This window comes from Phyllostomus hastatus, unplaced genomic scaffold, assembly GCF_019186645.2.
Source record: "Phyllostomus hastatus isolate PE091 unplaced genomic scaffold, TTU_PhHast_1.1 phas_scaffold_1066, whole genome shotgun sequence".
Taxonomy (NCBI): Eukaryota; Metazoa; Chordata; class Mammalia; order Chiroptera; family Phyllostomidae; genus Phyllostomus; species Phyllostomus hastatus.
The window spans coordinates 32,182,467-32,208,294 of record NW_025334004.1 but is presented as its reverse complement, the minus strand read 5'-3'; the positions used below and the strand labels follow the sequence as shown (position 1 = coordinate 32,208,294).

General features: G+C 58.3%; 1 protein-coding gene across 2 annotated transcripts in view; it reads right to left on the bottom strand.

Annotated features, from left to right (window-relative positions):
- Positions 1–25,828, bottom strand: part of DOCK1 (dedicator of cytokinesis 1) — a 345,843-nt gene that overhangs the window by 34,706 nt on the left and 285,309 nt on the right. For both annotated transcript variants that reach the window (XM_045853767.1, XM_045853768.1), the window contains exons 32-38: positions 25,482–25,540; positions 18,723–18,871; positions 10,095–10,180; positions 9,757–9,913; positions 7,141–7,181; positions 5,648–5,738; positions 1,799–1,918 (exon numbers count right to left, since the gene is read on the bottom strand). In XM_045853767.1, the coding sequence (XP_045709723.1) occupies positions 1,799–1,918; positions 5,648–5,738; positions 7,141–7,181; positions 9,757–9,913; positions 10,095–10,180; positions 18,723–18,871; positions 25,482–25,540 (703 nt within the window). The remainder of the gene's footprint in view (positions 1–1,798; positions 1,919–5,647; positions 5,739–7,140; positions 7,182–9,756; positions 9,914–10,094; positions 10,181–18,722; positions 18,872–25,481; positions 25,541–25,828) is intronic.

Sequence of the window (25,828 nt, the reverse complement as noted above, 5' to 3'; positions counted from 1 at the left end):
AAGCTGGGATCTGCCTGCCGAGGAGACAGGTACCCCGGGGTTTGGGTGTCCTGGGGGCCATTCGAGCCGATAAAGTGGCCGCCCTGTCCGTGTCCGGAGGGGTGGTCCAGGGGGCAGATGGGTGCTGTGGGGTGGGGGTCAGGGCACCCCTCAGCCCGAGACGGACCAGGAAGAGACGCCCCCGCGGGAGTGGGTGCCCACCCAGACACCATCAGGGGGTCCACGGCCGCAGGAGAGCAGCCGAGAAGGTCCATCTGCAAAGGCGCAGGCTCCCGCCTTGACCGTGAACTCGGCCCCTCAGGCCCCTCAGGCTTCCCGGCCCCCACCTCCGACCTGGCCCGCTCCACAGCACCTGGCCGCTCTCCCCGGCCCACGGCAGGGCAAGGAACGGCGGCGTCTGTGCCAACTCTGCGGCAGTTGGCTGAGAAACAGGTTCTAGTGATTGGAATCAGTCACTAAAGCGTCTCCTCTTTGGAGCAACGCATCCTGTTCCAGCACAGGACGGGTGTAATCCCCAAGGCACTTCTGACCTTTACCTCCAAGTGGCCTCCGGCAACAGGCCACTCGAGATCTCTCGGATTTTGTCCCGTGTCAAGGCCAGTAGGGTGTATACATAACACACACTGTCTTTTCAGGAGGGTTTGGTTAGTTCCAGCAGCCACCAGCAGGGGCAGCATCGGACTCTCCTGACAGGTGCCGCTGGGCAGAACCGTGTCCCCACAGAGCCGTGCGCAAGCCCTGACCTGAGGTCTCCGTGGACGTGACCTCATCTGGAAACAGGGCCTTCCGGTGCAGCCGGGTGAAGATGGGGCCAGGCTGCACCAAGAGGCCCCCAACCCACCGACCGGTGTCCCCGGAGGCGGGGGCACAGCCGTGTGTGTGTGTATGTGTGTGTGTGTGTGTGTGTGCGCGCTTGCACCTGGGAGGCCCGGGGCTGCCGGCGACCTTGGAACCTGGGGGAAGGGCCCAGCACAGACCTGCCCGCCGCCCCGCAGCCAGCAGGGCCCGGCCGACGTGGCCCTTTCGGGGCCCTGGCCTCCACAGTGGTGACGGTCCACTGTGTCGTTGAAAGCCACCAGTTGGTTGTCCCTGGGGATAGCGGCCCCAGGACCTGTTGGTTGTCCCTGGGGATAGCGGTCCCAGGAAATTCACACAGGGGCCCGTGAGGGACTCTCTGGTCACCTTTCTCAAAGGGAAGAAAGGAAAAAGCAGGACACCAGAGGAATCCTGGAGACGCCGCAGAAGGGGCTTGGGAGCCCCCCCCTGCTGGCCAAGTTCAATGGCTCCCGCGGCCGGAGCCAGCGGCCCCTTGAAACACGGTGGCCACCCCTCGGGGCCGCGAGAGCCCACCCAGGGATGAGCCCGCCCCTGGCTGATCAAAACGACGGGGGTCTCCTTCTAGCAGAAATCAACGGACACACGGCTTCGTCTGAGCCAATCAATGCAGAGGCCGCCATCGGATTAGCTTTTCAGTAACCATAAAACAAAATGCCACGTCCGAGGAACACCCTGCCCGTGGGCGCCCGGGAACCCTCCCCACCGCCGGCTCCCTGGGCACACGCTGTGCACACACTCGTGGTTTCGGTCCTCACTCTCAGCACAGCGTCTAGAAAAGGGTGATGTGTGTGTGTGTGTGTGTGTAAGATTTCTGCTTCAAAGCATGCATCGACCCTTCCAACACATGATCCGAACCAAGTTTCCAGCCCCTCCAGCATCGCGGGTGAAGCAGCGTGCTCACGCCGCAGGCAGGCGCCCGTGCACACACGCGGGAGAGACAGGACCGCGCGCGCCCCGTTACCTTGCCCTTGTCGAAGTAGTGGATGATCTCCTGGTACAGCTGCTCCTTCAGCTGCCCCTGCGTCGTCGCCTGGTACCCGTCCCGCTGGGTCAGGTGGGCCGCACACACGTCCTCCGACCACTGAGGAGACAGCAGTGCGTGAGCCTCGTCCCCAGGGCGGGGCCCATGCAGTGCCGGCCTCTGCCCACCCCCGGGGCAGGGCGCGCAGGGAGCTCGGCGCTCAGAGCCCACACGCAGCCGCGACCCTGGGGACCGCTGGGGCTGGTGTCACCAGGCGGGTGGGCCTGGAAGCGGGGGTTGGGGCCTGTGCTGCTCGACATTGTCATCGAGAGCAAGGAAGGCCCGTGGACCCCACTTCCAAGTCGTAAACAAAGGGACCAGATGGGCGACCAGGTCCTTGGAGACTGGGGGCGTTTCTCTGCCTTCAGCCGGGCACACTGCCTGGCGCAGGGCGGGGGTCGGCCAGGGTTCCGGCACGGGCAGGCGGGCCCACAGAAAGAGGGAAAGACTGGCAGAGGTCTCGGCCAGTGGGAGACGGGCCCAAGGGCAGGCCGGCTCATTGGGCGGGTACACGCTTGAACTGAGGCTTAGCAGGTCAATGGCATTAAGTGCAGGGGGTCCACACAATTCGGGGTTTGGTGAGGACTTCCTGTGCACACGGACCTACGCCAAAGGCGGGTCAGAGGGGCTGGCCCAGAGACAGTGCTGCTGCAACTGGGGCGTGAGGCTCAGTAACCCGCAGAGCCGGTTTCTGGGCAGCGCAGGGGGTGGTGAGGCTGCGCATGGGGTTCCGGGAGACCCTCTGGAGCAAGTCATCAGGACGGGCTGGCTTATCAGCCCGGGGGGTGGAGCTTGGCACTGTATCCCAATGTGACAGCGACAGCGCTGCGAGGAAATTAGCATGTGCCCAGGCCGCCTGGACCAAAGTGGGGGTGGGGGTGCCCCTCGGGACTCGGTGCTGGTTGGGCCACTCTCGGAGCAGTGGAGCCTACTGTGGCCCACCTGAGGGGGCACATGACGCATGGGAGGTGCTGGAGAGGCACAACAAAGCCAGGTACTGTAACAGGGTGCAGCCAAGAGGGGAGCCTAATTGGCTCCACAGCACAGGGCCACACCTGCCCAGAATCTGGCAGCTGTAGCCAATTGTGAGAGGAGCCGGAAATGGGGCTGCAGAGGAAGATTGGCGCAGGGATTTAAACCGAGACGCGGCAGCCATTTGAGGGGGGAGAACCATGCGCAGCCCTGCAAGAGAGAACCCCACAGCTTTAGCAGAGTGGAGACTCTCGCGGCCCTGAGGGAGAGAACCACACGGTGTTGACGGAGTGGGGACTCCCGCAGCCCTGAGAGGGAGAACCACGCGGCTCTGGCAGAGTGGGGACTCCCGTGGTCCGGGGAGAGAGGACCACGTGCCTTTGCCAGAGTAGGGACCCCCCGCAGCTTTAGGAGATACGGTACTCTGGACTGGGCAAAGGGGGAAGGAAGGAAGGACTGTGTCTGTTTGTGGGTGCTTTGAGGTACTTTAGGATTTTTGGTGATAGGCATTAGGTCCCTACTTTAAGTTTATAGAGCATTAAATAAATGTTTCCTTTCCTTTTCACAAATCCCTGGCATTGAGAGACGTCTCTCCTCTGGAGGCGGGCATAACGGACCTGGGGGCTTCTTTCAGTAAGAGTATATCGTCCCAGGTCCCCCTTGTTTGTTCTGTAACAGTACCACGGGGACATAGGGCACAGGTGCAAAGGGGCTGGCCTGCGCGAATGGGGAGGGGGCTCTGGGGAGCTGGCAGGGATCCCCGAGAGGCTCGCTCTCAGCACACGCCCCGCCCCACGCTCCTGCAGCCAGATGGGCCCAGGGCTCCGAGGCGCAGGGGCAGGGGCCGAGCTGGCCAGAACGGCTCCCCAGCTCCAGGACTGCCAAGGAAGCAGGGGTGGCCCGCCTTCTGGTGTCTCTGCACCATGCTGGGAGAAGAGTTGTCTTGTGCCACACGGTAAATACATCGTGACACGTAGCCACAAAAAAATCTCATGTTTTAAGTAAGTTTACGATTCTGTGTTGGGCCGCATTCACAGCCGTCCCGGACTACATGCAGCCCGCGGGACGCAGGTCGGACACCCCTGTAACTGGTCTGCACGTTTTTTCATCATGAACTTGGACTCATGAATCTTGGCCACAGCCGGAAGTTATAACCTCATTAATTATAACTAGCTCACAGCATGGCTAGATTTCTGCTTTTGGGGGGGCTACAAGGAAAGCTTTGAGGGGATTCTGAAATGTAACTACCATAAATAAGTATGGATTAGAATGTTCAAATTGCAAATGACTTCTCTGAATCTTAAAATCACTTAAAAAACTGAGGAGGGAAGCAAAGGTAGGTCCTCATATCTTCCCCGTAAACACTGAGGTGTGAGAACTTGATTCCTAGGCTAAAGGCTACTGCTTTGACTGCCCTCGTTTGTCGACAAAGTGTCCGTAAGCAGGAAGGAAGGTTCCATTTGAGGATTTCTGGTTAAGGACCAAGGACGTATTTGTCATTGTCATACTGAGAAGAATTTTCCTAACAATACAAGTAACGTTCTTCAGGGTGCTGATTAACCAGCACAATCCGCATGCAGGGCCGGATCAAAACCTACCCGGGAAAGACGGCCCAACGTAATGACGTGAAAGGCAGGAAGAGAGACTGTGGCGCGGTGGCCACTTAGCTGGGGAACTCAGAGCTCCGTGGGGCAGGCGTGCCATCGGGCCTGTTGTCCGGGCGGTGAACACCCCACCCCCACCCCCGAGAGGCACAGACCCCAGGGTGAGACAAGCCACAGCTGACGCACGCCCACGTGTCTGATGTTCCCAGGCGGCTTTCTCGCTCACACCGCGTGCGAGAGCGCAGTGGTGGGTGGACGCTTTGTCCGCCTTAGTTTCATTTCCTGGTGTAGAAGACATGTTTTCCTGTGTGCAGACATGCTCCGTTCCTGAACTCTGGGTCCCCGACCCAGAAGGCCGTTAGAGCTCACAGTGGGATGGCTGGGGCGGAAGGCACCCGCTGCAACCTCTCCCCTCACGCCGTGTAAGTCTCGGCAGCTGCACCCGGCATGAAGTCCAGGGGCTGCTGATGGCCACGGACGCGGCGTCCAGATGGAGCCCGGCCTCGAGCCTGCCACCGTCCAGGAGACCCTGCCTCGTGCCCCCTGTCAAGTGATCTTAGCGGGTTTTCTCTCCCTCGGCTTTAGGGGGCAGCGGGCCTGGGGTCGGAGACGGGGCTCCCCGCATGAGCAGTGGTAACGGAGGGTCATGTGCTAAGTTCTAGTTCCCGGTTGTTCTCGTTTATCCGGTTTCTGGTTTTTCTACTTTCTGTATTTGTAAAAATAAGCACAGGACAAGGAAGACACTGTCCTGCGTTGCTGATGTTAAAACAAAATGAGAGGCGGTACTGGTGTCCCTCCCTCCCCTTGGCCTGGTCCCTGTGCTCTGCTGGGACGTGTCGCCTGTGACCCGCCCAGACTCCGGACTCCGCCGCCCCAGCCTCCTCCTTTCTGGCGTCATCCCCACTGAGGCTGGGCCTCCCCGGCGGCAGGGAGAAGGGACGGCTGGCTGCCCGACATGCGGGCTGACGTGTTTACGGGGCTCGGTGACAACGCGCTGGGACGTCTTGTTAAATGAGCATCCACTGGGCCGCCGCTGCCACCCACGTGCTTCCTAGCACCTCTGTTTGTGTCACTGCGTTTAGTCAACGTCCACAAAACCTTAGCTTACTAAAGTGCCTAAGGTTTACTAAAGTGCCACCGAGAGGTACAGCTTTAAATCCTCTTAGCATCTGTAACGATGCCGTCCAACAAGTGCGTGCTCCTGAGACCTTACCTTCAGAAGCTTGGCATGCAGCAGCAGGGTGTAAGCCGCTTCCGTGTAGTTGTCGCACTCCTTGTGCAGGTCACACAGCTTGTACAGATACCTGAGGGGATAGAGCACAGGTGCACTCTTAAACATGTCACCCAATAATCCGTGCAGACGGCGGCAAGAGCTGAATTCTGCCTTCGGCAGTAAATCGTGCCCAGCCTTTCTTTTTACAGCGCTCGCAATTCATGACGCCTTGCAAACATTTGCCACAGAAAGCATTAAAAAAAAACATGTCAAGAGTAACAGATAATAATTTTTTATAAATGTAAGTCCTCTCTTTTCAGGACAAAGACTGAAGCTGGAACAAGGAGGTAGAATTATTCTTCAAGGTTTCTGGTTCCTTTCCAGAGTTTTCTCCACACACTTGAAATGAGAGTACACAGTGCTTGTGATTTCTCACACTACAATGGAATCCAAAAGCACACACAAACACACACAAATCCATAAAAACCCAAATCCGTGAGAAAACAAGAAGTCCAATGATCACGGCGAATATGATGCAAAGATGTCTCTGCCTAAAGAAATAAAGGTTGTGCCCTGGCCGGTGTGGCTCAGTGGATTAAGCATTGGACTGCAAAGCAAAGAGTCACTGGTTCGATTCCCAGCCAGGGCACATGCCTGGGTTGCAAGCCAGGTCCCCAGTAAGGGGTGTGCGAGAGGCAACCATACACTGATGTTTCTCTCCCTTTCTCCCTCCCTTCCCTTCTGTCTGAAAATAAATAAAACCTGTTAAAAAGAAATAAAGGTTGCTTATTAATAAAAGAAACGAGCATTTTCTCCGTATTACTACTTTTTGTTTAACAACGAAAAAGAACTGTAAAAACCAGAAGTTAGAAAACCATGCTTCGTGGAATAGCCCGCCATCCAGCACCGCTGCCGTGTGGATTATATCCTTATCTGGTCTTCCACGTGAGAGTCTTGCTGAACGTTTGGTTTTGGCCCCTAAAAGTGACCAAAAAAGGGGGATGGGTCACCTCCTACCGCTCTCAAGAAAAAGTCCACTCACTCAGGGATGGGTGAACACCCAGCAGACAACACAGGACATAAGACTGCGGTGCCAGAACAAGAATGCACTGGAAAATATTCATGTTGCCTATTTCCGGTCACGTTAGAACTGGATTTCTCATTTGAACCCATGGCTTGCTGCGAGGCATTACGATTCGTGGAGTTGTTTTTATTCAAAAGGGCCAGTCAGGAAGGGGAAAATCATTTATGTCTCTGCTCCTGAGCCAGCTAAGCCCGACCCCCGAGTCTCCGCATCGGCCTGGGCACACAGTACCCGGGCCCCAAATATACCTGGGTGTCGCACCAAACTCAGTGCCCAGGCACGACTTCCCACAACACAAGCCCCTGTGGTTTGAAAACGCTGCTCAGCACGGGCCTGACCCACAGCCATTACGACCACAGCCACTGTAACAGACACGCAGAGCGTGCAGACGAGCGGGAAGGCCACCTACCTTATGTACATTTCTTCTCTTTCGATTTCCTTGTAGAAATTCTGCAAAATCAAACCACAACACGATTAGGAAACCTGTGCTACAAAGAGTGTGACATGCACGAGAGAAATTCACGGGTCTGCACTTGGCGGCCAACCCAGCCAGGGGGCCCAGGTGCGGGGCCGGGAGCATCAGGTCACACGTGATGCGAAACCGACTCAGGCGCTCCCTCCCCTCTGGGGGGGACGGGGGTGGGGGCGATCCCAGTGATTCCACTTCCTGCTCTTTAAATGCTGCGATGCCCCAAATCGACTTCTGTCCCTGGAAAGTCACCTGCCTGCAGTTAAGAGAAGGTCCCCTCCAAAGATCTGACATCTTGACCATTGTAATCTCACTAGAGATAAAAAAGTGACATAAAAAGACCCCAAATGTGGGCAACAGCATGGTCACACGATTTCCAGCGCCCCGGGCTCAGCCTCACCCGGAGCCACGAGAAGGCAGCACGGCACTCTCCACCGGGATTGTCGCGCACACTGCCCACCAGCCCCACGCGTCCAACCGCCCGGTAAGTGTCAGCAGCGTTGGGTGAGGTTAGCAAGAGCCTGACTCGGGGGTACTTGCCCCTCTTTGAGAGCTGGGGCTCGGGTTGCTGTGGCGACAGCGCAGACGCAGAGCACGCCCATCGTCACAGACACGCTGCCGGGACAGCTCTGTGCCGGACCGCAGACCCCCGAAAACACGGCCGAAAACGGGCTGCCACGGAAGAAACCCGCGTGTCTGAGCGCGGACGGAGAAAGGCTGGCTCGCAGAGCCCAGACCACGGGGGTCTCTGCGTGTTGCGCATTGCTCTCTGGGTGTGACTATTTCTATCAGTTATATTCCTTCGTGGGGACAGCTCTGTGGACCTTTAACGTATTTATCTTTGAGGAGGCAACGAGAAGGTGCAAAAGAACCACCCGGCAGGCCCTGAGGTGCGAAACCACCGCAGCCGCCTTCCGTGGGCAATGCAGCCGCTGACCGGACGTCAGCACGCGGAGATGGCGCCTGGGATGAGGCTCGGGCGTCACCATCGTGGAGGCTCGCCGGGGTCCAGTGAGACGGCATTACCTGCTCGACCCCATCCGCGCAAATGGGCAGGGCCTGCGCCACTGAGCTCTCAGAGAAGCCACGACAGGCGCACACAGGGAGGCAGCGGGGCGCGTGCGTGCAGAACGACGCACCAAGGTTTCCACGTGCTGCTGCTGCAACTGAGATGCCAGTGGCGTCTGGGTAACGAGGGTGTTTCCGGCTGGCGAACAGCTGGGGCGACGTAACCAAGCGCCGGCCCTCACCTCTGACCCTGCCGCGCCAGTGAGCACCAGCCGCGGCCCGCACCATCCTCTGCGGCTCTCACGCCGCTGGTCCTTTCCTAAGCTTTGCTCCCTCGCCCTTACAATGTCACAACGAGGATGCCGCACGATCATCACCCCTCTCCCCGCGGGGAGGGAATGTCTTCTGTTTGCTGCCCAGGCTGAGTTCCGGTCCCTCCCTTCCCAGGACCTCACAGCCTCTGCAGCCCCAAGGACGCCCATCTCAAAGCCAGTTTCCAAACAGAGCCTGCGCGTCTCCGTGTGGAAGCTCAGCTGCTCTGGCGCTCCACTCCCGGGCTCTGCGCCTAGCGTCCTGCCCCTCAAGGGTCCCGCCACACGGGGGCTGACATCCGTGCGGGCTCCGAGCCACCGCACGGGGACCAGGTCCCCAGCTCCGATCCCCCACTGTGCACTGACCTTTTGGAATGCATACTTTGCGTTCTATTTTCAGTCTGTACTCCATCATGACTAACACAGACCCTACGGCTTTTAGAATTCCAGCTGGAACCACCTTAATTAGCCTGGCGGAGGGGCCCGAGAGAGGAACCTGCATCTGCACAATGAGTCGACCAGCCACAGAGACGGAAGTCTGGGTGGCCGAATTGCGGGGCACAGCCGGGTGACACAACAGAATTACCGTCCAGTAATTAAAGACTGCGGGATTACTGGGGGACACGTGCACGCCTACAAACGTGCGCTTTGTCCGTTGGGAGCCACGGTCGCTATACAGGCAGCCGGGGGCGCCTAGGGGACTGGCCCGCTGCCCAGGGGGCCGCTCACGTCTCTTCCTCTCCCACTTTCATTCACTGTTTCAAGTACAAAGGAGAGCGGAACATCACCGAGCCACAGAACGTGCAGTGTTCCACTAACTCCATTCTCCAAACCGCCGCAGCACGGGCTCCAAAGGAAGTCTGACGACGCGCCTACGGGGCATGCATCCATTCCGCGTTCTTTATTTCCATTTTTAACGTCAGTGTTTGCAGGCTGCGGCGGAGGGATCTGCGCACGGTTCTCTCTCATCCCCTCCCTCCCGCAGACAAGGACACCAGCAGGGGCCGCTATTCTGCCCCGGAAGCCCCGCCCCGCACGTTGCCAGCTCCCAGAAGCCCCGCCCCACACGTCACCAGCTCCTAGAAGCCCCGCCCCTCACGTCACCAGCTCCCAGAAGCCCCGCCCCACACGTCACCAGCTCCTAGAAGCCCCGCCCCTCACGTCACCAGCTCCCAGAAGCCCCGCCCCGCATGTCACCAGCTCCAGGAAACCCCAGATAGGAGCAGCAGGCACTCACCAGCACGTTCACGGTGCAGCTCATGCGGTTCTCCTTGTTCTCGTCGTGCATGATGGTCCTGTAGTCCAGCAGCCTCTCCATGAGGCGCACGACCAGCCGCACGAACGTCTCCCCGCTTTTGGCGAGGTACTTGTGCTTGCGGCAGTGCTCCAGGAGGCTGCGGCAGGGGGTCACAAGCGTGGCGGGTCAGCGTGGCCGGGCTGGGGGTGCCGCTGGCCGCAGGCCCGGCCACTGACACGTTTGCACTCTCCCCGGGCTGCCAAGTTCGCTGTAGTCTAATTACAGCCTCTCCGTCCCCACTCTGCCGCGAGCCCCGCCCACCGCTAATCAACACTTACATTTTATCAAATAACACTTTGTATTGTTCATCTCCTCTGCCTCCTTCCACTTCGTGATCCAGCTTGGTGATGATCTCATTTTCGAACTATAATTAAACAGAGGAAGGTAAGTGATCGGAGAGGCGGATATTTCATTTTGTGACGGGCGCGTCAACAGCACATCCATCCGCAAGGGGCCATCACCAGAGAGCTCCCCTCCGCCTTTGAAGCCTGATTTCATTTCAGAGTCGCTGTCCCTGGGGCCCTGGAGCCTGCAGGTGGCCCCCTGTCACCGGGGAAATCTTCCATTTCCTTTCCTGGTTGACGGAGTCTAAACACGTGGAGTCTGACAGCAGGAACGGGAGCCAGAAAGACAGACAAGGAAATGGCAGGGGTGGGGAGAGAAATCAAGAAACTACATAAAAACATGTCTCCAACATCATCTCTGCGAAAAAGAACGTCTAAAACAGCTCCCCAGCGATCGGGAGAGACCCAGGGGCCACTTCGCCGCCACTCCCCGGCGGAGCCCAGGGAAGCTTCTCCGTCTGGCTGAAAGGACAGGGTGGGAAACAAGGGGCCTCGGCCAGCAGACCCGCCAGCAGACGCTTCCCGGAGCCTCCAGGTGATGATACTCCGGAAGGACTTCCAGAGCACCACGGTGCGCAAGAGCCATCAGAGCTGCCCGTCTCTCGGACCCACGCTGTCGGGAAAGACTCCACAGTCTGGTGAGGTGCACATCTGCGACACGTTTTCAGAGGAGCCGTGAGCGCCGCGGCTGATCGGGCTGGAAAGAGCTGCCGCGATAAGGACGTGTGTGTCCCGTCCTCACTGTCCAGTGCCCCCTCCCTGGCAGAATTCAGAGCTACCTCCGTCCTGGGGCTGTAGGCAAGTGACTGCCACGTTGTAGGGGTCCCCAGGGGCTGGAGGAGACTCAGTTCCCACCGAGCTGACCCAGCAGACGGCGGGCAGGAGGAAGCCAGGAAGGAGAGTGCGGGACTCAGGAAGCGAGCCCACCACAGACGGCGCGATGCCGGGGTCGCCGGGGCCCTTGAATGTATAGACACCACGCATACGCCCAGGCAATAGCTCCAAGTCCTCTCCATATGACCAGGCTCCCGTGAGAAGTTACACTGCAGGGGAGGAAGAATTTCCTTCTCCCGTGGTCCCTGCTGGGTCCCCAACACCGAGAACCATGCCTGGTGCTGATGACGAGGATGGGGTGCATGGGTGACGTGCGCACCAATTACTGGCCAGAACTGGTGCTGAAACAGAGTCGGGGGAGCTCGATGTGCTGGTGCAGGCGCGGGCCAGCGGGCTGCGGAGACACACGTGCTCTCTTGGCCGTGGAGGCCCAGCAGCGGGCACACACACCTAAGTGCTTGTCGCAGGTACTGCGGGCACCCTCTGCCGTCCCGGGGACTCGGGGCAGCTGCATCAGTGGCAGCTGACGGTGGCCTCTGCGAAGCAGGACTAAGGAGGTCTGGGGAGGCCCAGGGAGGGGCCTGAAGGCAGTGCAGACCCCGCCGCCCTTGACCGGCCACAGGCCTTGGCCCGGTCGGATCACGCCGCAGATGGAAGGGAACTGCAGACAGACCCCGAGAGAAGCACCGATTCTTGCTGGACATCAAGGACGTAGCAACCTCACACAAACCTGGGCCTCGGCGAACCCCCCCCAGTCCTCCTCCTCTTGATCTTCTCCATTGTCTCCTCCTGCAGACACCCACCCTCTTCCTGATTCTCTTTAGCCCCAGAAGTGCAAGGGTCTCAGGAACACAGAAAAAGAAATGGTTTTATTGAAGAAGAAAGGATGACCTGCTTTTTTTTTACCAGCTGCAGTCTCAGGATAGTGACTTTTATTGTAAAGCGAAAACCTTTTGATGCTAACCCACTATCTCGCTGCTCTGTACTGGGAGGAATCCTTCAAAAGGCGGCTCTGTTTGGAACCCGGCGCGGCAGGGGCGACGGCTGGCCCCCGCTGGCCCCCGCTGGGGGTTTTCTCACAGCCCCGTCCCCCCAGCTAGGCCCACGATGGGAAGGCCAGAGATGCGGAGTGCGGTGCGGGCTGGCCCTTCAGAACAAATAACTGGGCTCAAAATAACACTAAATTTAATTAACACGCGCAATTCAATCCCACACGCTTAACGAGCAGCCAGTGAGGAAGGCGCCGAGGACCCAGCAAAACATGCCCTATCCTGACACAGGCAGACGCACACAAGCATTCCAAATTGCTCATCCTAGTTAATCAGAAGACACTTGAACTTGGAGTCCACCTACTGGAAATGGCGTGTTTTTCTCTGCTCTCACGTAAACCTGGCTGTCACAAATAAGGGCAATAAGGAAGCGCCGGCTCATTAGGCATGCTGCTTTTCAAATTTGACTGATGAATTTAATGTTTTCTAAAAAGAGCGAATGAATGATAAGTAAATCAGAAGAGCGCAGCTGATTCTAATTTTACTAACCTCTAGTCTAAACTGAGTAATTTGCACAGGCACCTGGCAACCCCGTTCCGTTCGTCAGCCAGGATTCGACACACGGGTCTGCAGCTCGCTGCCAATTCCAGGGTCTCTGTGAATTTCTACGGAATGTACTAGAAACCATTTGCTAGAAACAGTGTGCTGTGAACTGTTATCATAATCAGAAGGAAATGATGCCACCTAAATAAATTGGAGAAAGCATGTTTGTTGCTGGAGCAGAGCTGGTTTTATCAAAATCGCATTTATTACCCCCGTAAATGCCCGCTGCTTGGTGATTTGCAGCAGGGTTCTCTGCGGCGAGGAGGAAATTAGAGCGAATTTGCTTTATTGCTCTGAAGGTGGCAGAAGCTCACTCATGTGATAAGTGAAATCATTACACGGTGTTTTCCCCTCTTTGCCGAGTGACGGATGTCACTGAGACAACATCCAAGGGGCACTCGATGGGAAACGCTGGACAGAGCGTCTCTGACACCAGCGGCCCTCCTAGGGCACGGACCGGGGGCGGCCCCGTCTGAACAGAGGGCTGCGTGGGGGCTGCTGCCTCTCTGAGCGTGGGGGGGCTGTGGGCTGTGCCCCAGGGGCGCTGACGTGGAGTCAGCCCCATAAAGGCAGAAAGAGAGCCCGGCTCTGGCACTCGGTGCCGCCGCGAGCCTCGGGTTATTGGCTCCGCCGAGGTAAGAGGTCACGGGGCCAAGGGCCTTGGCAGTAGGTAACCCAAACGCCAGCGCTGTTTGGGTTGGAATGGATGTTTCTGCCGTGGGTTAGGCTCACCACGCTGACCGTGGAGGCCTGAGCTGGATGAGCTGTGTGCGTGCCTTTATGAATGGGTGAAACCGGGCCAGCATTTCACAGACGTCCGCCGGGACGAGGGGGCGCGGGCTGGGAAACTAAACCGGGAAGGAAGGGTCTTCACGGTCAGCCCTGGCGGCGTTCGGAGCCCGGCCAGGGCGGGGCGAGAGCTGCGGTCCAGGGACGTGCTGCACGGACTGGGCTGGCGACGGCGGAGGCTGGGCGAGCTCTGGCCCGCGGCCCAGGACGATCTACTTTCCCCTGGTTTGCAGAACGAACGGCTCGCGAGCTACCGGATGTGGGGCCGCGGTGGTAGACCACCCCCCCGCAGCAGACGGCCTCGAGGGGTCACCTTTGCTTCTGCACCTGCAGGGGGAACCGAGCCCGCCCCATGAAGGGGCGTCCGGGGCCCCTGGCTTTGGCAACCACAGTGGGGTGGGGGTGGCGGGGGAGGAGAGAGTCACTGAGCTGCGCCTGCGTGGAAAACGCGGCCCCGGGGAAGGAGTGGGCGTGGCTGGGCGGAGGGCAGCCCCGCCCTCCCACAACCTGGGCTCGGGCTTGCGTGCTGCCACCCGCAAGTGTCTGGTTCCCCGCGTCGCGGGGCTCCGCTCAGACGCACTCCCATTTTTATGTACGCTGCATTCCTCTCGCTTAACCACTCCGTAAACTTAATTACACACTTAATTAATCTTTGGCGCTCCGCATCCCACATTCCGAAATCCCCCCATCCTTCTGTGTCCAACAAGCAGGCGGCTGGCTGACCTTGAAGCTTCTGTGCACGAGTCAGGAGCCCAGCGGCTCCAAGGCCCCAGACCCCAGCAGCCGGCCCGGCTCACAGCAGCACCCCCGACGGGGGCACGGCCCAGACGGAGGAGGGCCTGCGGGTCATGCGCTGCGGCAGCGAACCCCAGGAACAGGCCCTCAGAGCGAGGCCCGTTTCATGCGCTCCAAGGAGGTGGTGGGAGTCTGGGCACCTCTTTGCTGCGGGGCTTGTAGGAACAGAACTCGACGTAATTCGAACTCCTGGAGTGCAGGGCGTGAGTTCCCACGACCCCGGGACTCACTCTGGATCTGTGATTCCGTGAAGCAAGAGCCTTAATTCTTGTCTGTATTTCCCCCCTCAAGCATCCAAAAGAACAGACTCATGTATGACTTTGAAATGGAAATCGGAGTTAACCAAGGAAATCCCAACCAACTGGAGAGTCATCAAGACAGAACTGCCACCCGACTTACTCACATTCACTCTGCAGCGCCACGGCGGCTTCCCCGCCAGGCAGCAAGAGCTGCCAGCGCACGCGGGGGGGGGGGGGGGGGGTCGCCGCACGGGGGTCGCCGGGTGGTTGCGGACGGCGGGGGGCAAAGATCCTTCCGCCAGGGGAGCGGGCACATCAAAGGCCCCGAGCCGGCCGGTGCCCCCGGACGGCGCCGCTCACGGGCCGTTCCTGCAGGCTCTCCACTGACCCTTGCGCGGATGACGAGGCAGCCCCGTGGCTGGAGATATTACTGTGCTGTGGGCCCCGTCCGCTCCCTTCCTACTAATGGCCTCCAGACCACGCGGCCGAGCGCGGCAACTCTCGGCTGCGGGTTCTGTACTTCGCGAAGACAGAACAAATGGAATTCGTTAAAAAGGTGCCAGGAGGGGATGAAGACTATGCTTTTTTTATGAAGGAAAACCCACTGAGGCCGAGACTCAGAGAGTTACTCACTCGGGGCTCTCAGTGAGGGGGGAGAGGTGGGTTTCAGGGTGGGGTGGGGGGGCAGTGGGGCAGCATGGCTCAGCAGGTCTGCGTGAAAGATCCAAGGGAGACTAACGCCGCAGCACCCCCACATTGGATCCGATCACCTCTCCACCCGGCCTCAGGTTCCCGCACAGCGTGTGACCTCTGTTAGCAGCCCAGGGTCAGCCGGCCTTGGCCACGTTTCGGGGACCTGCCCAGAGCAGGTGGTATCAAGCTGACCTCAGGCACTGCCTGCAGCCCTGGAAAGAGAATCCCAGGCCTCAGGATGGGCCGGGAATGGGCAGCTCCACGCCATGCCCAGGCAAGCCTGTTCAGCGGGCAGAGGCTGGTGAGGCAGGACCAGTAACCCCAGGGCAAGGCAAGGCAAGGCCAAGGGCAGTTGATCTGAAGGAAGACTCCTGCTCTTCCTGGCAACAGTGGAGACCAGCCGGCACACTCCTGGGGAGATGCCTGGGTCAGAGCATGCTAAGGCAACGCCCTGCGCGGGGTGGGGGTGGGGGGGGGCAGAGAGGCAGGAGCTGCCCCTCCCGGGACTCCAGGGGAGCCAGGCACTGAGACGTGCCTTTGGAATTCCGATAATGGTTTGACGCAGTTTAATCTCGAGTGACACGGCCGGTTCTTCCTCTGAACCCGTGGGTCCCCTCTCCACACCGACCGCAGGCGACAGTGTGTATGTCACCAGCGCGGCGGGTCGGCAGCCTGACCCGGGAAGGCAGAGCCACCTCGACACACCAGAGGCATGTCCTGTGCTCCCAGCCCCGGAGTTCCGGAAAGACGAACACCCTGAACGTCTCCCTGCCCCTCCTCCACCGGGTTCGCACAGCTGGCACAGAAGTGAGGCCAGTTCAGCCCTTGCTGATGTGACTAATAAGCGGAGATCATTGGATCGGTGGCGGGCGTGTGAAACGGCAGCCAGCCAGCCCGGGGTCCGGAAGGGACCTGCCCCCCCCCCCCCCACTGCATATTCACCGAGGCCCCCTGCAGGGAATGGAGGGCGCCCCGAGTTTCCAGAAGATCAGCTGATCAAGGACAAGAGTTAAACCCAGGACAGAAAGCGGTTAGAAAAGCTACGGCGGGTCTGGAGACCGGGGCTAGGGACCGAGAGACGCAGAGGATGCGGGAGACGAGATGGGGGAATTCACAAGTCACTGCCACCCGCCCTGGAGGCCAGGAGCGCAGAGACAAGGCTGTGTCGCCGGTACCCACAGAACAAATGGCGCGGGGCCGGCAGAAATGGGACGATGGGGCAGCCGCGGGTCTGGGAGGACGGCCATGTGACATCCCACCCGGGAGGCGGAGAGGGGCCGCGAGCAAACATAAACAGAGGAATCCCAACAGGAGGGAAACGGATCTCTCCCCTATTCACAGGGACAGATTACTACTGCAGAGAGAAGTTTCACCCATTCAGTTCTCCCGCCTTGATTCCAGAAGCCTTGGGCATGCCCACCCACTCGTCTGCAAAGGGACAAGCAGAGGACAGACGGACGGACAGAGGGCCGGCCCGTCGTCAGGTATTTCAAAGGTCCAGCGAAGCAGGAAAGGGTCCAGACTCCCCGCCCAGGCTCCACTCCAGCCGCCCTTGGCCTGACTTTGACCCAAAGATTGCTTAAATGAAAGACAGATGCCATGCCATTGTGAAGGCCTTCCATCCTCATTTCCGGGGCTAGTAACAGTTATTTATTTACACACACACACACACACACACACACTCCCTCCTCTTGTCCTGATTCTTTCATTTCAGTGTGTTATTCCTGAGGTTCTTCCTTGCAGCTTGATTTGTATAAAATTCAAGAAGTCAGGTGCCAGGAAAAAGCATCTGAATTTCCAGTCCCTCGTCCCGGGGAGCCGGCAGCCAGGCCGGACCGTGATTTAGCGCCGGGGCCTGGCCGGGATGTCACACGTTACCAGTACATTTTGACTCAGCCACCTCCCTTCTTCAGAACGAACACCGGGAAAACGTCAACAGAGAGCCGAGCTGCAGGCACGCACACGCTCACCGCCCATGTATCCCCAGCCGTGAGAATCGGCCAACAGTGCAAATGCCCGACTACGGGCACGAGGAAGAGAAGATTAACGCCCAGGCGTTTCATGATGTTGTGCCAGCATTAACACCGTGGTTGGTTACTACACTGTAATCAAGGAAACCGTCTTCGATACTCCGTCAAACAAAAAGAAGGAGGAAATTTGGACAATGTTTACAATGTCACAATTACATGCGTACGAAGGCAGATAGTGGACCAGAGCGGAAAAACACAGCTGTTCTTTTACAATAGACTCTTCACTTGGACAAACAAATAAATGTAAGGAAGTCTTCCTCACCCATGGGAAGAGAGTGAGGAAGAGAGGAAGGGAGGGAGGGAGGGAGGGAGGGAGGAAGGAAGGAAGGAAGGAAGGAAGGAAGGAAGGAAGGAAGGGCTTTGTGGGTTTGATCTTCTTCACTTCCCACAACATCCCTTTTGCATGCACTCGATTTTTATGCCCATTTCAGAGCTTCGCATCAGAGACGCAGAGATGTGTCAGCAACTTGCCCCAAACCCAGGCAGTCCCAGGCTAGGCCGGGGACCACAGTCCGCCCGACTTCTGTGTCTGAACTCAACTCCAACTCACGGAGCGGAGGTTCTTCTAGCTTCACACCCTGGACTTCCATTCTAGGAAAGGGCAAAACGGTCCTCCGTGGCTGCGGAGTGAGCGCCTTCGGGCCACAGTGAGGAGGGAGCAGTGAACACCCAGTGAACTCCGCCAGCGCACGCCAAGCCCCTCCCACTAGAGAGTACAGGGTGGGGGAGGGAATCCTGCCTGGACAGTAGGTCCCACCGCAGTCACGCGCCCTCGACTGGTGCAGTTCTGTTTTCCTTTCAATGCAGGACTTTTCTCAAAACTCCTCAGAAGTTTATGTAAAATAAACATTCACTTTCTCAAACCACGGTCATGTTGAAGTAAAGGCTGCTTTGGATGCAGAGGGCGCCCTGTTGTTCGGACCCTAGTCCTGGCTCCTGCAAAGTGCCAGGGCCAGGCCCCTCGCCCACCGGGGAGAAGGCCTCTGCACCTTCGAGCACGTGGGCGTGAACACGCTCACCCGTGAGCACTGAACACCTTGCTGACCTCCACGGGGCCCAGGCCAGGGCCTTTGTTCCTTCCGGAGCACAGATCACTCCCACCTGCCCTTCCCGTCAATGCGGTGGGCTGGGGCCCTGTGCGCACACCTCCTCCGAGGACCTCCCACGGCCCCGTCGCACGGGCGGAAGGCCGAGGCAAGCCACGCTCGCAGACTCTGCGGCAACGTGAGCTGGCACGGAGCAGCGGCCAGTCTGAGAGAGCCCGCAACACCTGGCCGAACGCCCTGTGAGCACGCACCCTGGGCAGGGGACCCAGGAGGAGACCGGGCACCCAGGGCTCCGCGTGGGAGTGAGGCCAGACCAAAGTAGGTAAAACAAACACTGAGAGCCGTTCTTCCCGAAGACCAGAGTGAGAGAGGGCGGCTCCCTGCACGCGGACGGGCCTGGGACCCTCCCCTCGTGGGCTGTGGGCTGTTCTGTTCTCCAGGTCCCACCCGCACCGTTCATCCCAGAGCCGCCCGCGAGTCCTTGACCGCCCGTCAAGGACTTCAGGCCTGTCGCCCCCACCCTGCCCCCCGCCCCCGCCCGTACCATCTGGAAGCTCCGGGTGGAGTGGAATTCACACTGCATCATGTCGAAGAAGATGGGGATGGTGGCCTTGCGCAGTTCTGTCTCGGGAATCAGCGTCATTTCCAGCATCGGGCCGACCATTTCCGGAATGAACTTGATCTTGTGCTGACCTTGAATAAAGAAAGGCGTTATTCAGACACTTTTTAAAGGAGGATTCTGGGGCAGGCTTCTGTGGACGGAACCGCACAGAATCACGGCGATGCAGAACGCCGGGGCGTGGGCACCTCGGACGTGCCCAGCGCCCAGCCTAGTCTGCGATGCGGATGGTGCTCTCGCCGTCGTGAGAGGAGCTACTACAGCGTCCAACCAGGACCACACCTGCCGCCATGACTTCTGGGTGCAGACGGAAGGTCAATACCGTCTCACAGTTTGGTCGCACAGACCAAGGACTGTGACGGGGCCCCGCCTTGGACAGAGCGACGCTGGGACAGGGAATGGAGTCGGCAGAGCAGGGGAGTTAGGGAGGGTGGCCTCTTGGGTCCTCTCCAGCTCCAGCATCGTCCAAGGAGGAGGTTTCCACTTTCTGGAACACTCGGCGTGACTCCAGTCTCAGACAGCAAGGCGCAGGCCTCAGAACGTGGAGCTGGGGAGACGGAGGGACCTGCCTCTGCCTTCTCCGGCCCCTGCCGTCTGACCGGAAAGTGCGCATTTAAACAACTCCTTCATGCATCGGGACCCGCCTATCTCATCCAGACACGAGTAAGGAACTCACAAAAAGGTGTCTCCCAAGTTGTTGTTAAATACGCTTGCCTTTATGAACAAGGACGATCGTAACATTAGCTGACATTTACTAAGCGCTTCAGACAAGCTGGGTAGAGAATGCCTCATTGAATTCTCATGAAAACCTTGGGCGATGGTGACCACGCCTCTTTTTTAACAGACCCGATGCCAATCAACTTTATTTATTTATTTTTTGGGGCGAAACGGAGCAGCAGGCACCGACTTTCCCCACAGCCCCGCCGCCCCGCAGGCGTGGGCCCCCTGTGGGCGGTCAGCACCCTCCTGGACCGGGGGAGCCTCTCCCAGGCCCACCCCGCAGCGGAGGACGCAGGCCGCGGCCCCGGCCAGCGTCACATGCTGGGGACAGAGAACTGCCATTTCTTGGAGATTGCTGGGGTGTCTCGATCCCAAACCGAGTCCCCCGGGAAGTAGAGACTGTCTTCTTAAAGGCACCAGACCTATTCCAATTACTGTTATTGGGAGCCTTGGCGTCAGGTCTTCCCAAGCCCCCACCTCCCACCCCAATGCTGCGGACTCGCTCTCCACCGAGAAGTCCTCCTCCTGTGCAGAGACGGAGAGGCCGGGCCGGCGCTGCGGGCATCGCCCCCTCTGGCGGGCGGGGGGCTGCGCACACCCCCGCAGCGGCCCTGCATCCCCCCGTGAGATGCCCCTGAGCCCCCCGAGCCGGGCAGTGACGGGGGTGAGCTCACAGAGAACGCGGAATGGGCCAGAGGAAGGCGGAGGAGAGGTGGGGGGGGGGGGAGGAAGCCACTGCGGCCCGCCCCACTGCCTGGAAAACCCATCTCTGACAAAGGGGCGGGGACTTCGTCCGGGGGGATTCATCCACCGTGGAGCAGGGTCTTCGGGAGAAAGCCGTCTTCCAAATTCCCGCCTGCTTGTCTTCGGTGTCAAATACCTTGATTTGTTTTCATCCCATGCCATTATAATTTATATCTTTCCCTTTCCAACCGGTGCTGGAACAATGCGCAAGCATTAAATGCTTGAATGGATTATTTGTGACATTCCGTTATTAACACCGGCAATTTATCCAGAGTTAATCAACCTTAACAATATTTTTAGACAATCAGGAGGTACAATGGGTAGTGTAAAGAATTTAGTTTTCTTTATAACTCAGCTAATACAGAGTTCTGTGAGAACCACTAAACAAATCTGGGCTTTTATGAGTAACTACACTTAACGAAACGCATGGTCCTCCTAGCAGCCGAAATTAACGTAGGTCTGACGTCTGCACTGTGTGGATCCATCCACAGGACGGGACCTTCCATAGGAACCCGAGCATAACTGAGACTTCACATTCGCCTCTCACTGACGAATCACTGCTTTGACTCGGGCAGCACGCATGGGACTCTCGTCACCTCCCCGGGCGCTCCGTGGGCCCGAGAGGCCCGTCACAGAGGCAAAGCAGTCTCTTAAGGACGCTGTCATCTCCGGTCTTGTCGGGGACACCCCCCGTGTGTGATGCCTGGAAATGTCAGAGCCGCTGTTTCAGGGAACGGGCGGTGGTGACAGTGAGTGGCTCGTCAGCCACAACCTGAGTGTCGCAGAGAGAGCTCTGCTGGTCCTGCGGCGCCTGTGGCTCCCAGCGGGAGGGACGCGGAGGTGGCAATGGTGGCGGTCGATGTGGGGAAGGAAAAACAAGTCCCAGAACCGGATGCCTTATCTTCGGTGACAGCCCTTGCTGGGATCGCAGGAGACACTGGCAGCTCAGACGCCCTGGGGATTTAACCTTCTAGGAGGGGGGGCTCTTCAAGGTGAGCAAGGCGGGGCGATGTCCCCCAGCGGTCTCATCTTTTTGGGGTTTTTTGGATCTTTGATCATGGACTTCGCCTGGGGCACATCCGGCTCCAGTTTAACGGTGAACTCAGGTTTGACACCAGTGAGGATCCAGGTGGCGCCGGCAGTGGGGACTTCAAGGAGAAAAGGTGCATTTTCCTTTCCCGTGGAGACAAGGGAAGAACAAGCTGATTCGCAGGTCACAAGGAGGACAGTGCCCCCTGAGTCACAGTGGCCGTCTCCTGGTTACCACCCCCAAATTCTCTAACCCTGGCCTAGAGACCTGGCTCCTGTCACAGACCGTGGGGCTGTGTGTGGCGTCCCGTGGGGACAGAGTGCACCCTCCCGGGGAAGCCAGGGTCTCCCCGCCCCCACCCAGCAGCCTCCCGGGGCTGGGTCGGGGGTGGACGACCGGCTCACGGTCGTGAGTGTCCAGACACCCCGACGTCAAACCCAGTCTCATTCCAGAGCATGCGGAGTAAAGGTACCACCGCCCAGTCCAGCTGGCTAGGCCTCGTTGCACGGGGGTTTAATGAAAAGCCCACAGTTGGTCCCGCCCCCAGCAATACCCCTGGAGGGAATCCCGCCTGAAAAACGTCGCTGACGGAACTGGCCGATGAAGGCCTCGCTGGGAGCACATCTGTTCCGGCCTGACCGCGGCCACCGCGCTGCGGCAGCACGCTGCTCACGGTAAACAAAACGTGGACCCAGGTGGCCGACGCCGCAGGGCAGCGCTGCCCTGGGGCTGCCTGTTGGAGCACGCCTTGACTAATGACCAGAGCTGGGTTCGCAGGCACCCGCCCCCACCCCCTGTTTTTGGAGAGGCTGCTTCTGACTTTCCCTTTCTGACCCGACACCTGACAGGTTGGGGAGCAAAGGGAACCGCGCTGCTCTGTCCCGTGGGGCACCCGCATCGCGGCGAGCACACCAGAGCCGGACCCCGGCCGCGGGGCTGCAGAGGGGCGGCCGAGGCAGCGCCCAGGGGTCACTGGACGGTCTGCAGGAGGACACGGTCTCCTGGGGCCTTCAGCCCCAGGCCTGACTGTACCACAGGTGACGGGCGGTAGGATGATGTCTGACTTCTATTTTTATTTTCTTGGCAGAGCTGGTAGCTCACCTTGCCAATGCCCTCCCAAAGCTGTGCCCGTTAAAAAAAAAGCCGTGTACAAAACAGGACGTGCCCACCTTGGGGGACGGGTGTGCTGTCAGAAGTGTCTAGGTGGCGGCCTCCGCAATGACACTCATGGGCAGGCGTAGCGTCCCAGATTCGCGGCGGCAGAGCCGGGCTGCCCGAGGCAACCCAGCAGCTACTCTTAGCCATGCTGGGGGCTGCTGTGTGCAGATCCACAAATAACTGAATTATTTCACAAGGCAGAAGCCCGGTCCTGCTGCTCGACGGTTGCTATTCCCTGCTGTTACCCAGTCCCTGCCCTGATTTAGTGACCTCGGTCACGGTTTCCACTTGACCCCTTGGCCGCTTCTCAGGCCGGAGTCGATGGTCCCAGCCGCAAAGCTGCAAAACTCAGACCTTGTGCATGAACCACAGTATTGGCATCAGCAACCAACAAGATGACCCAAGGCGTCTGCCCCCTCCCTGTATCCTTGATGCAGGGAATCAGAAGTCTTCGTCACTTGACTCAGCCCACTGGAGGCACGATGACAGATAACGGTTCCACCCATCTGGACAGATAGCGTCCAGGGGACCAGCCACTCCCAAAGGGCTTTGCAGACGCGGTTTCCACCTGAGGTGCAGCCGGAAGGCCTGGCCTTCCCGAGGCTGGGAGGTGGCACCACCACGCAGCTCAGATGGCCCTGGGCTGCTCTCCCCTTTCCTCCTCACCGCCATGGACACGGACGACAGGAAATGGGACCAGTTCAAAGAGGAGTTCGAGCTCAGGGACTCTAGAGACGACCTTGAAAAAACTTAAAAAAAAAAAGAAAACTGAAAAGGCAGGAGGCCCCCTGCCAGTCGGGCAGGGACCCTCTTGGGGCGGGGCCACAGAGAGGTGGGGGCGGGCCCAGGGAGCCAGCATGGGCTGAGGTGGTGCAGCTGCTGTTAATCAAGGGACAAGCACACATTTTGATACATTGATGGCCACTCTAAATATAGACGACCACGTCACCTGCAGGTAGAGATGTTTTCACTTCTTTCTTTCTGGTGTGGATGTCTCCATTTCTTTTTCTTGTCTTATTCCTCTGGCTCAAACGTCTAGCACTATGTTGAATAAGGAGGGGTGAGAGCGGGTGTCCTTGACTTGTTCCCGATCTTGGAGGAAAAGCCTTTTGCTTTTCAACACTGAGTATTATTGTGAACCTGCCCTATGGCCTTTATTATGTTAAGGTAAAATCCTTCTACGCCTTTGATGAGAATTTTTGATCATGAAAGGGTGCTGAATTTTGTCAAATGCTTTTTCTGCTTCTATTGAAAGTCCTGATTTTTATCCTTCACTCTATTGAGGCGGGTAGTACTTCCACTAATGCGAGTGTGTTGAGCCCCCCACGCATCCCAGGGGTAAATCCCGGCTGACCACAGAGTGCGCCCCTTTCCCTGGGCTGCTGAATTCAGCCTGCCAGTATTCTGTTGAGGAACTTTGCATCTGTGTTCATCGGAGGGAGTGGCCTATAATTTTCTTTATTTTCCCATACTGTTTTTGATTGGCTTTGGTATTAGGGCAATGCTGGCCTCAGAAAATGAGTTTGGGAGTGTCCTCACCTCTTCACTTTCTTTGGGCGAGTTTGAGAAAGACTGGAGTTGATTCCTCTTTAAATGTTGGGTCGAACTCAGCAGGGAAACCATCAGGTCTTGGCTTTCTGTCGGGAAGGTTCTGAAAGCTGATTGGATCTCCCTACTCATAGTCTGTTCGGATTTTATAAATCTGCAAGATCCAGTCCCGGCAGGTTGTATGCTTCCAGGTGTTTATCCATTTCTTCTAGGTTGCCAAGTTTGTGGGCGCGTTATTATTCACAGTTGTTTCTTATCAGATACGTTTTTATTTTTATGGTATCGGTTGTAATCTCGCCTTTCACTTCTGATTTTATTTCAGTCTCTCCTTTTTTGCTTAGTAAATTAGCTGAAAGTTTGTCAATTTTATTTGTATTTTCAAAAAAAAACCCCAACTCTTAATTTGTTGAATATTTTTATATTTCTTTTTCAGTTGTTTCAGCTGTAATCTTTATCATTTCCTTCCTTCTGCTAACTTTAAGCTTAGTTTGTTCTCCTCAGTTGCTTGAAGTGTGAAGTTAGGCTGTTTCTGAGGTCTTCCTTCACCAGTAAAGGCAACAATACAGACGCAAAGGACCGAACACGCACACATGAAACGGGACATCCCACCAGCAGCAGCAGAGGACACACTCTTCTTTCTCCAGTACACGAGGAGCACTCTCCAGAGAAGATCAAACGTTAGGCTATGAAACAAGTCTTCACCCATTTAAAGAGATTCAAATCATACCCAGTGTCTTTCCTGACTACCGGGAAATAAAACCAGACATCAGTAACAGATGAACACTTAGAAAATTCACAAACAGTAGAAATGAAAAACATACCCTTGAACCATCAACGGGTCAAAGAAGAAACCGAAAGGGAAATGAGAAAGAGCTGTGAGGCCAAAGAAACCGGGAGCGCGCCGCTCACCCGCGCCTGCCCGATGCAGCCAGGGCGGTGCCGAGAGGGCAGCCGCCGGTGGTGGTCGCCTGCGTCAATTTCCCACCTTGCACACTCACACCCCCCCCCCCCCGTCACTACAACTGCACAAGCACGGGGCGCAGCCACCGCCTGCTGGCAGTGTCCCTGAGCCCAGGGTCGGGCTCTGAGTGGGTAAGCAGGCCCCTTGGAAGGAGGCAGCGTCTGGGGAAGTGGTGAAGGCTCACGCGGCAGCGGGGTGAGCCCCGTGGCCCGGCGCGCGGGCAAGGAGGCCACGTGAGCCACGCCGCCCCCAAGTGTGGAGCTCCAAGGCCGAGCCGTGCCCGCCCGTCACCAGACGGTGGCGCCCGCTGCCGCCTCTCTTTGCCCCACCTAACGGGTTTTCTTCCTTGTGCTTGGTCTCCCTCCTCTTTCTGAAAGCAATTACGGCAAGAAGAGCAATTTCTCTCCAAAGGACAGAAGCGGTTAAAACTGTCGGGCGCCCCACGCCCACACACAGGGTCACGCCATCGCGCGCCACCGAGTCCCGCCGCGCCCCCCGACGGCCGGAAAGCGCGGCTACTCACCGAGGTTGTACCACATGTCTCTGATCTCGAAGCCGATCTGTCTCCGCATGTCTCCGTACCTGCCAGCCGGGAACAGGACAAACGCTGAGTCACTCTGGCGGGCATCGGGAACCCGACATGGGTCAGTTGTCGGCGCAACGGCGGCCGTCCATCTCGGCGACAGACAGCGCAGGGGAGGGAGGGAGGGAGGGGACCCTGGCGGGAAGCTCACTTACCGGTTGCCGCAGATCACACAGTGCCCTCCCCTCCCCCCCGCTGCGGGGCGTGGGGCGGACGTGGGGAGGGAGGAGGGGAGGCCACTTCAATCCCTAATCGCGAGCGGAAGGGAACCTGGCTGCGTGGGCCAA